Source organism: Salmo salar, chromosome ssa05 (genome assembly GCF_905237065.1).
Source record: "Salmo salar chromosome ssa05, Ssal_v3.1, whole genome shotgun sequence".
Lineage (NCBI taxonomy): Eukaryota > Metazoa > Chordata > Actinopteri > Salmoniformes > Salmonidae > Salmo > Salmo salar.
In genome coordinates, this window is record NC_059446.1 from 32,033,729 (window position 1) to 32,045,238 (window position 11,510).

At 43.3% G+C, this 11,510-nt stretch overlaps 2 protein-coding genes across 2 annotated transcripts; both read left to right on the forward strand.

The window, feature by feature from the left end:
- The first annotated feature begins 642 nt into the window (after positions 1 to 642).
- On the forward strand, positions 643 to 5,138 carry smu1a (SMU1 DNA replication regulator and spliceosomal factor a). Its single transcript, XM_014199459.2, has 12 exons — positions 643 to 841; positions 1,221 to 1,431; positions 1,539 to 1,691; positions 2,002 to 2,112; positions 2,239 to 2,367; positions 2,585 to 2,704; positions 2,845 to 2,961; positions 3,078 to 3,205; positions 3,321 to 3,447; positions 3,651 to 3,818; positions 3,935 to 4,087; positions 4,434 to 5,138. The coding sequence occupies exons 1-12, from the start codon at positions 816 to 818 to the stop codon at positions 4,530 to 4,532; spliced, it is 1,542 nt and encodes a 513-aa protein (XP_014054934.1). The 5' UTR covers positions 643 to 815; the 3' UTR covers positions 4,533 to 5,138.
- Positions 5,139 to 10,007: 4,869 nt separating this feature from the next.
- LOC106604797 (actin-3-like) lies at positions 10,008 to 11,315 on the forward strand. Its single transcript, XM_014199841.2, has one exon. It carries the CDS (start codon positions 10,008 to 10,010, stop codon positions 11,313 to 11,315), a length of 1,308 nt encoding a protein of 435 aa, XP_014055316.1.
- Positions 11,316 to 11,510: the final 195 nt, after the last annotated feature.

Consider the following 11,510-nt stretch of genomic DNA (forward strand, 5'->3'; position numbering starts at 1 on the left):
ATGTTTTTTTTGTTTACAGGCATGATAGCCATACTTTTAGTTCATGGTTGACGCAGCTTGTTGGCCATTAGCCAATCGGCGTTTCTCAACGAGTTCAAAGCACTTCAATGCATCCAACTGGTATTTACGACTTCACAACTGGTAATTACCACCTTCCCACTTGTGTATGAATGCAGCATGCATTTTGAACCCACAACCCAAGCCCCCCTCCCCCATTTAATTGAAAGTTCCACTACGTTTTTTTCGTACTGAACACAGCCCTGAATGAACCGCCATAAGGGCCCTCCCTGGGCCTACATACAGGTCATGTTCCCCTGCTCAGATGTTGTGTCAACCAATGGTTGAGTTCCCCTGCTCAGACGTTGCTTGCATGAACCAATTGTTGCGTGCAATGTTATTGACTGTGTCAACGACTGACAGGTTGTTATAACATATGATGTGGTTAGCATTGTAAAATGTAGCAGGCGTCATCAACGTTAGGCTAACCACATCAATCTGTCACTTGTGCATTCCTCTGCCCAGGCGTTGCCGCCGCCCTCCAGATCTTACAACACCTGGATAGGGATTTTACGTATCAGCTAACCACGTATGATATAGCAATCTGTCAGTCGATTGACGATGGCGTCACACACAAGCATTGGTTGATGCATGCAGTCGACTTTAGACGGTATATACATTAATCTACTTTTATTTTGAAAATATATTTGTAGTCTACTGCTGCTGGAAACTCCGCCCACTTCAACGACTGTTCGTTCCTTGTTTGCGTTTGCGCTGACTTCTCTACTCACAACGATCTACTTTTTGGTGATTTAGAAATGTCTTTGGAGGTGGAATCAGCAGAGTAAGTATTATAGCTATTCACATTTGCACAACTGTAAATTGCTGAATGTTTTGTTTATGTATTATGGTTCACGTGGCAGCTCTAAACTCAGTTGAGGCCTACCTCAACCTGCAAGCAGCTTGTATCCAGTAAACGTTAGCTACCTAAGCTAACATAACTTGCCTGCTAGCTAGCTATGTTTCATTGTTTTTGTACCCACCAGTGATCTTTTTAATGTAGCTATATAGTCTTAGCTAACTAATACTAACGTTAGCCTGTCAGAACGCCTTAATTAGCTAACGTTAGCTAGCTAACTGGCTTGCAAACGAAAACGATTAGATAGAACTTGTCTTTCGTCAAAATATGACATGCCTTGATGGAGTGTACCATGATTTTGCAGCGTGATTCGTCTGATAATGCAGTACCTGAAAGAAAACAATCTGCACCGGACATTGACCACCCTGCAGGAAGAGACCACGGTGTCTTTGAACACTGTGGACAGTATCGAGAGTTTCGTGGCAGACATCAACAGTGGCCATTGGGATACTGTGCTGCAAGCTATCCAGTCCCTCAAGCTCCCTGACAAGACTTTGATAGACTTGTATGAACAGGTAAAAAGTTGTGTTTGGAATTCGTATGCACCAGAACGTTATTTTCTAGCTAGCTCTGCTGCTATGTCATTATGTTTTTTGTAAAATGCGTTTGTGTGCCCCCCTAGGTGGTGTTGGAGCTCATTGAGTTGAGAGAGTTGGGAGCAGCCAGGTCTTTGCTAAGGCAAACAGACCCCATGATCATGCTGAAGCAGACGCAACCAGAGAGGTACATTCACCTGGAGAACCTGCTGGCTCGCTCCTACTTTGACCCCAGAGAGGTGAGTTCACTCCATGTATAGGGGAGATATAACTCAGTATGAACTATTTCCAGGTTGTCTGGTTTTGTCTGTGCGTCTATTGTATGCCTGAACTTTAATTGGACACCAAAAATAACCTTCACCCGTGTTCTCCTGAAATATAGCATTAATAAATGCCCTATAGAGTTTTGACTTTGGCAGTTGTCTATTTGTTCCATTGCCACTCAGAAATTACTGGTCTGTTTTGTTATGGGTGCTTCAGAGTTCCTGCGGTCTTGTGTTTGTGTCATTGCTCAGTGTCAGTGTGCTCTCCTCCCTCTGTGTCCTCCAGGCCTACCCAGATGGCAGCAGTAAGGAGAAACGACGGGTGGCCATCGCCCAGGCCCTGGCCGGGGAGGTCAGCGTGGTGCCCCCCTCACGTCTCATGGCCTTGCTGGGACAGGTGGGTGACATGTTCCTACACACCTGGAATATACGGTCTTTTCATGTTAATTCAGCATATAGTCTGATCTATGACCAGGCTAATAGTATGCAGATTAGTATTTTAACCACCATCTCTGTCTCTCAGTCCCTAAAATGGCAACAGCACCAGGGTCTCCTGCCCCCAGGTATGACCATTGACCTGTTCAGGGGCAAGGCAGCCGTGAAGGATGTGGAGGAGGAGCGCTTCCCCACACAGCTCACTAGACACATCAAGGTACTGTATGTCCAGCTATGGTATTGCTAGTGTTTATTAGTAAGGATGGTTTTGATGCTTCCCCTTGGCCCTGTCTTTCAAGAGATTATTGTATCTCGATGGTACTGGCTTGGTTATGTAACATTTTAATTAAATTATGCATAAAAACACAATGCATGAATACAAGAACAAGGAGTTCTGCTTGGGTGTCGTCATAATGCAGTCTTATTCTTACTAGTTTGGGCAGAAGTCCCACGTGGAGTGTTCCCGATTCTCCCCTGATGGTCAGTACTTGGTCACAGGATCAGTGGATGGTTTTATCGAGGTCTGGAACTTCACCACTGGCAAAATCAGAAAGGTGCGTGTGCGATCTAACACCAATTGATACTCTGATTTGGGAAATACACTTGATTTCAATTCATGGAGTTTTCAAAATACCCTTTTACTGCCTTGGTAGCGTTTTTAATAAGATGACCTAATCAAATGCGTGTGTGATAGGATCTCAAGTACCAGGCGCAGGATAACTTCATGATGATGGACGATGCAGTGCTGTGTATGTGCTTCAGCAGGGACACAGAGATGCTGGCCACAGGGGCCCAGGACGGCAAAATAAAGGTCTCTACTGGCACTATAGGAATGTCACTTTTCCCTCAACTTTTAATGTTCAAACTCTTTCATTGGGTTGAGTGGATACTCACACTACCTTCCCTACCTCGTCTCCCCTCTGACAGGTGTGGAAGATCCAGAGTGGTCAGTGCTTGCGGCGCTTTGAGCGCGCCCACAGTAAAGGTGTCACCTGCCTCAGTTTCTGCAAGGACAGCAGCCAGCTGCTCAGTGCTTCCTTCGACCAGACCATCAGGTGACCTGCACACATGAAGCTCGCTTTCTCTCATGGTTTCTCCGTCTTTGTTTTTCCTGCCTATAGAACAGTGGTCACCAAGGAACCATAACTGTTATGTTTTTGCGTTCCACAGGGTTCACGGATTGAAGTCGGGCAAGTCGCTGAAAGAGTTCCGAGGACACTCCTCATTTGTTAATGAAGCAACATTCACACCTGACGGCCACCATATCATCAGCGCTTCCTCTGACGGCACTGTGAAGGTATGAACCCCCACTCTGCAAAAGGCTGCTAGAAGCCAACAGTCCCATAATAAGTAAAAAAGGTATTTGCATCAGATACTGTATTTTGACTTGTCTCTACCCTTTACCAGATTGTCCAATTCATGGTATGTCCTGTGTACCTGCATTTCCAGCAGAATATATGTTAATGGATTTTGATTAACACTTGTGTGTGAATCTGTCAGGTGTGGAACATGAAGACCACAGAATGCACTAACACCTTCAAGTCCCTGGGCACCTCGGCCGGCACCGACATCACAGTCAACAACGTCATCCTTCTGCCCAAGAACCCAGAGCACTTTGTGGTGTGCAACCGCTCCAACACTGTTGTCATCATGAACATGCAGGGCCAGGTCAGGACTTAGCTACTTACGGTCACCTTTCATTTAAAAAAAATGAATATGAAGTATTCATTTTGAATATTACAAATATTATATTGGTATGACCTTATTCCCCTTTTGTCCTCCAGATTGTGAGGAGTTTCAGCTCTGGTAAGAGGGAGGGAGGAGATTTTGTCTGCTGTACACTGTCTCCACGTGGCGAGTGGATCTACTGTGTAGGAGAGGACTTTGTGCTCTACTGCTTCAGCACAGTCACCGGCAAGCTGGAGAGAACCCTAACAGTATGTTTATTCCAAATCATGTGAATTAAAAACAATCAACCCCAAGCCTGGTTAAAACTAATTTCTCAATGATAAAAATAGGAGTTGTCAATTCACCTGAGAATGAATTAATGTGTAGACAATTTAGTCAGGATTATGCACCTAAATCAAAATTTGTTAGTTTAATGTAAATGTGCCAGGATTGGCTATAGCCTAAAGCAGGAGTCGGCAACAGGCAGACCAGACGGGGTCAGTTTGCAGTGTACAAATTGTATTTATGTTCCGGGATCCGACCATCTAGTTGTCTTCCCCTGGCCTAACGTTTGTATTAGACTTGTCTCATTAGCTCTTGTCTCCCCCATCCCAGGTCCATGAGAAGGATGTGATTGGCATCGCCCACCACCCCCATCAGAACCTAATCTCCACGTACAGTGAGGATGGCCTACTCAAGCTCTGGAAACCCTGAGCTTAGACCTTAACCCCACAAGCCCCCTTCATCAGCATGCCAGCTGCTTTTCCCATGGGATGCTGCAGTGTTTCCTCTACTATCACTTTAGGTGGGCCAGGTAGTGACTCCCATCTAGCTCTTTTGTTCAGACTAAATTGTTTTGGGCCCCAATTGATTCAAATTGGCAATATGTGTTGCTGTTTCAGGGCACCTGTGCCACGCCTAAGAGAAAGTCTAGCTAGGGGAAACACTGGGGTAATGGGAGTGCAGGCGTGGGCTTTAAACATACCTTTTTTAATACAAACTTTTCTTTATGTAAATATTTTTTTATAGGATTTTTTTTTTCTTCTAATAACGTCTGGTTGGGTATTTTGCCTCATTTGTCAGTCAGGTCAACAATTGCTTTGTTACTGCACAGCAATAAATAGAAAGGGCTTTCATTTGTCTCTGGTGAATGACTCATGTTGATTTTTGTATCCCTGATCTGATATACCTTTTCATGTGTTGCTGTGTGTTCCTAGATGTGAAATGCATGGGTTATTGCTATTACGTATGGATTGTCAGTGGTTGACTGGATTTACATGTACTACTTCCTGTCTGTCCCATTAAAGATATTTGATCAGGTATTAGTGTTTGCTTGTCAGGAAACAATTATAAAGAGGCATTTGAACTTACTTTTGGTACTTGTTTTGTTCTGTACAGTTATTAAAACCAATACAAATTACCAAAAATCGGTACTTTGGGGTCAGTAGTCGATGTGGCAGTTTCGCAACTGTATCAGTCTCACAACTCGTAATTTACATGCAATCAACCTTTTTTAATGATTATCAATAGAACTTCATACCATGATTCATGTCCTCAGATGGGATGTTTACTGCATGATTGCAATCTGTGCAGGGCCGGTTCTAGACATAAGCATTCTCTTATGTCAGTCACTCAATTAGCCATGTCAGCTAACAATGATTAGATTGGTAGTTAGTCTTAGTAATCATGGCCAAATACCAATTGGGGATGCAGGGTATGTCCCCAGGCCCTCTGACCTCCAGGGAAACCCATTAATTTTGTTATTCATTCTCACTCATATCAATTCATTACAAAATGTGTAGAAATGCAGGAAATTTGTACAAAACTGCAAAAAGTTATCTTCACCACATGGCAAAATAGGTATAATTAGAAATTATTTTGTAAAACTGAATTTTTCTTTGCCATAGTAGAATTGCATATTGTGTTTAAAAGCATAGGTTTGGTATGAAAGCCATAATGCTGAGGTGGCATGCACTACTCTTGATGGGCACCGCCTGTTACTACAATCATCCTGGAAATTCTAAACTTTGCAAGGCATGTCACTACTCCCATATCTTCACATAGCCCACCACATGCATTGGAATAAAGTAGGCTACTGCAATTGAAGGCAAATTGTTGCTTACTGAAACTCCCAAAGGCATCCAATTGTTATATGATTGAAGCAATAGTCAACCCACGTGTGATCAACCGTTTCATGCTGTTTTGATAAATCAATGTCCGATTTTTCTTTTCACTGAATCTCTGTTTGCTATTGGTTAGGCTACAATGTCGAATGTAGAAATGTCATCTTGTCTAGTTGGCTCATTCATCAACACTGAACAGAACATTTTGCCAGCATGTTACGTAGTTTAAACAAGTGGATTATTTTGCTCATCACTTGCAGTCGTTCAGTAGCCTAGGCCCACTCCCAACCAAAAGCCTGTGACTTGTCTTTATGTGATATTGCTTGAATCCCCGTCTGTATATTTGTTAAAGATCTCTGGTTGGGCAAATACGTGGAGGTGGTATAGTTCATCTATTACTGATCAGAAACATTTAGCATGCAATAATGTAGCCTAAATTAAGAGTAGGCCTATTCTTTTTGCTGATCGCCGGCAACTCCAAAAGCCTGCGGAGGTTGTCAAATATGAACACGAGACTAATGCTGTTGACAATATAGATTGCTATTATTTTCTATGGGTATCATGACGAAGATACTCTCAGTGTAAGACCCTACGCCTGCTCCCTAACAAGGCAGAGGGTAGAAAATAGATCAAACGTGGATCAAAAAAGCACGGGCTTTCCCTGGGCTCTGTTTCAAAATATCACGTTTTATATTTCGCATGTTGTGTGGGAAACATATTTGTATTTTATATTTCATATTCTTAGCGCACTATAACATAGGCCAACGTGTGTTGACAGACCAGTAACAAACTCAAAATATGCCATTGTATTCTTTTGAAAATACATTTTACTAGTTTTATAGCCTAAAATGTTTATTAGGACCTGCCTAAAACAAAATTTGTACATTTAATGTATAACGGATTTCTTTGTGATGGTGTATAGTCAATTGATGTATTTATTACACTTGCCAGTGTGTGCACGGGAGATATAAAAGGCTTATCCTGGCAAGAACATGGTAAAAATGGGACTGGCCTCTAAAAAAAACATTCTGGGCTCTAGGCAACATACTGTAAAGTCAGTAAAGGGTGTTGCTGTGATTATTTTCAATGAAAAATGGTCAAAGAGAAACAAAAATAGATTCTTAGCCAAGAGCAATTTCTCAAGCAAGAATTTTACTAGGACTGTCTGGGAGTGAACTCGTTTGACTATTCACTAAAATCTCAGTAAAATCTGGGTTTATGATTGTAATTCAACTGCCATGGTTTGCTTAGCTAGATGCAGGTAGCCTATAGCACCAGCTAGGCCTAGCCTACATCTAATTTCAGTAGTCTATGCAAAATTAACGATTTAGCAGCTTGCTTAGTTCAAATTGACAGACTAATTTTTTCCACGTAAATAGTAAGTGCTTGTGTTACCCAATAAATAGCCTGCTGGAATAGGCTACTGATGGGGTCGTCATTTCAATCACTGAATCACATAATATGGATATGAACTGAACAACAGCCAGTGTGTTTTTTTTATTTTTTTTTTAACCTGTAGCCTAATCTGACTGTTACCGTCAATCTAATGCATTTTAGCTGATCGTCAATTGCGATAGAGCTGTGACCATGATCACATTTCATGACTTCCAATTTAATTAACTAAACACGGCCCTCGATAATACCATAATAACAAATCTGCAACAATAAACTGAAGTTATATGCTATTTATTAAATCCGTTTGCGGCTCCAGGTAGCTACACAAGTGGCGGTATTGATTTGCAACGACTCCAGTGATATTGTCATTTCAACATATACTGCTCAAAAAAATAAAGGGAACACTTAAACAACATAATGTAACTCCAAGTCAATCACACTTCTGTGAAATCAAACTGTCCACTTAGGAAGCAACACTGATTGACAATACATTTCACATGCTGTTGTGCAAATGGAATAGACAACAGGTGGAAATTATAGGCAATAAGCAAGACACCCCCAATAAAGGAGTGGTTCTGCAGGTGGAGACTACAGACCACTTCTCGGTTCCTATGCTTCCTGGCTGATGTTTTGGTCACTTTTGAATGCTGGCGGTGCTTTCACTCTAGTGGTAGCATGAGACGGAGTCTACAACCCACACAAGTGGCTCAGGTAGTGCAGCTCATCCAGGATGGCACATCAATGCGAGCTGTGGCAAGAAGGTTTGCTGTGTCTGTCAGCGTAGTGTCCAGAGCATGGAGGCGCTACCAGGAGACAGGCCAGTACATCAGGAGACGTGGAGGAGGCCGTAGGAGGGCAACAACCCAGCAGCATGACCGCTACCTCCGCCTTTGTGCAAGGAGGAGCACTGCCAGAGCCCTGCAAAATTACCTCCAGCAGGCCACAAATGTGCATGTGTCTGCTCAAACGGTCAGAAACAGACTCCATAAGGGTGGTATGAGGGCCCGACGTCCACAGGTGGGGGTTGTGCTTACAGCCCAACACCGTGCAGGACGTTGGGCATTTGCCAGAGAACACCAAGATTGGCAAATTCGCCACTGGCGCCCTGTGCTCTTCACAGATGAAAGCAGGTTCACACTGAGCACATGTGACAGACGTGACAGAGTGGAGACGCCGTGGAGAACGTTCTGCTGCCTGCAACATCCTCCAGCATGAAAGGTTTGGCGGTGGGTCAGTCATGGTGTGGGGTGGCATTTCTTTTTGGGGCCGCACAGCCCTCCATGTGCTCGCCAGAGGTAGCCTGACTGCCATTAGGTACCGAGATGAGATCCTCAGACCCCTTTGTGAGACCATATGCTGGTGCGGTTGGCCCTGGGTTCCTCCTAATGCAAGACAATGCTAGACCTCATGTGGCTGGAGTGTGTCAGCAGTTCCTGCAAGAGGAAGGCATTGATGCTATGGACTAGCCCGCACGTTCCTCAGACCTGAATCCAATTGAGCACATCTGGGACATCATGTCTCGCTCCATCCACCAACGCCACGTTGCACCACAGACTGTCCAGGAGTTGGCGGATGCTTTAGTCCAGGTCTGGGAGGAGATCCCTCAGGAGACCATCTGCCACCTCATCAGGAGCATGCCCAGGCGTTGTAGGGAGGTCATACAGGCACGTGGAGGCCACACACACCACTGAGCCTCATTTTGACTTGTTTTAAGGACATTACATCAAAGTTGGATCAGCCTGTAGTGTGGTTTTCCACTTTAATTTTGAGTGTGACTCCAAATCCAGACCGTCATGGGTTGATAAATTGGATTTCCATTGATTATTTTTGTGTGATTTTGTTGTCAGCACATTCAACTATGTAAAGAAAAAAGTATTTCATAAGATTATTTCATTCATTCAGATCTAGGATGTGTTGTTTAAGTGTTCCCTTTATTTTTTTGAGCAGTGTATTTATTGTATCAAATTAATATATAACTGCTGTTTCCGATCAACGAACATGTAATTAATGTTGTTGCATTGTACTGTAAATAATGACAAACTATAATTGAATTGGTTCAATTAAGAAGAAAAAAGTTAATAGGAATCTGAATGGGGTGACACAATTCTACCAAACCTATAAGATCCAATCTGATTACTTTTGATTCCCAATAGGAAAAAAAGTAGTCCAATGGGATTCTGACACCAGGGACACAAAACCCTATAGGAATAAGAGAATCCTGGGATTGTGAGAATCCTATAGGATTCGACTGGAAAAAATCGGTAATCCTATATGATTTTTTGACTAGGGCCTTGTTGTTCCATAACATTGTCATGGAAAAGATTAATGTTGTTTCCAACTACCAAACAGCAACTGCGCCGTAAATCCGGTTGCATATTGAACGTTTAGATTGCCAAAAGGCCAGTCTCTGGCAAGGGGTGGAATAGTAGCTAAAAAAAGACTGGTATCCAGACTAGCGATCTGCAGCTACTCTTCTCGTTTCTAACTGTTCCGTACATATTCATTGCAAATTACGTTGTTGATTATTACTGCGATCAAGAACGTCACAAAGGTAACACACTGATTGAATGCGCATCACCCCGGCGCTTCAGAACTGTCGGGACACAGTTCGGGATATAGAGCTTTTGGTTTTTGCATGTTACAGCTATGGCCTACACCATGAAGTAAAAAGATGGATAACGACACTTTTGTGGATCCCATTCTTCCAAGTGAGGGTCCTGCAAAAGTCGCAAAGTTGATCAGAGTGAATGAAGGGAAAAGTCAGGAAAAGAAAAAGTCTTCCAAGTCAAAAAACACCTCTCCGGATAACCCTAAACTGAAGAAGTCATCCAAATCATCTAAACCGAAAACAGAGCTTGATGAAGTGGAGACGAGTCCAAAGGCAAAGAGTATCGTGAAGTGCACCAAGGCGGTAGTCATCGATGTCGGTACAGGATACCTGAAAACCGGGTTTGCTGGGGCGGATGCGCCCTCCTGCGTAATTCCCAGTGTTGTAGGTTTGGCGCGCAAAGGCCCCTTTGATTACAAGCACGGCTATGTGGGGAGGGAAATTCTAGAAACACTAGACATATCCTACATCAGCCCGGTGCATAATGGCATAGTAACAGAATGGGATGCAATGGAGAGACTGTGGGAATACGCGTTCAAAACGCTGGGTATCCCAAGCGAGGAGCACGCCGTGCTTTTGTGTGACCCTCCTCTTAGTCCGACCACCAACAGAGAAAAACTCGCCGAAATCATGTTCGAGAGCTTCAGCACTCCAGCCATGTTTATTGAAAACCAGTCCGTTTTATCCATGTATTCCTATGGCAGAACTAGCGGACTGGTTTTGGAATGCGGGCATGGATGCTCTTACGCAGTTCCCATTGACGACGGCCACTACATGCCAAGTTACACCTGTCGTGCAGAATATGCAGGACGAAGCCTTGACCTTTACTTGCAGAAGTTACTGCAGGAGTCTGGAAAAGGGTTTTCTTTTGACAAATTAGGCCTAATGGATGACATCAAGGCAAAATGTTGCTATGTAGCCCCTGATATAGACATTGAATTAAGAGTTTGTGAAATGGTGCAATACAAGCTTCCAGATGGGAATTATATCTCATTGGGAAATGAGCGTTCTCTTTGTCCAGAGGTGCTATTCCAGCCAAATCTGATTGGATCCCGTGAGCCAGGACTTCATATTATGGTCATGAACTGTATCAATAAATGTGACATCAGATTGAAGAGTGACATGCTACAGAATATCCTAATATGTGGCGGCTCCACAATGTTCAGTGGTCTTCCTGAACGGCTGCAGAGCGAGCTCAACCAGATCGCACCATGTGGTGGGACTACCATTGTGGCATCCCAGGAGCGTCAAAACACAGTGTGGCTTGGAGGTTCAATCCTTGCCTCCCTGTCCTCTTTCCAGTCACTTTGGATTCGGAGGAAAGACTATGAGGAGAAAGGGCCCTTTGCCATTTATCGAAAATGTTTCTGAAAGCTACTTATCAATGTGCCTTTAAGGTTGGCAAATAAAACAGTAAAGGAACTAAATTGAACTATGGACTGACTGCCTGCCATTTCCATATCTCTGACAGTATTAATAACTCCATATCCATTACCAACATGATATTGTGAGAAAATTTGACAGCTCTGTTGATCATGCTCTAGTCATATAAGAGTTACAAGAAAA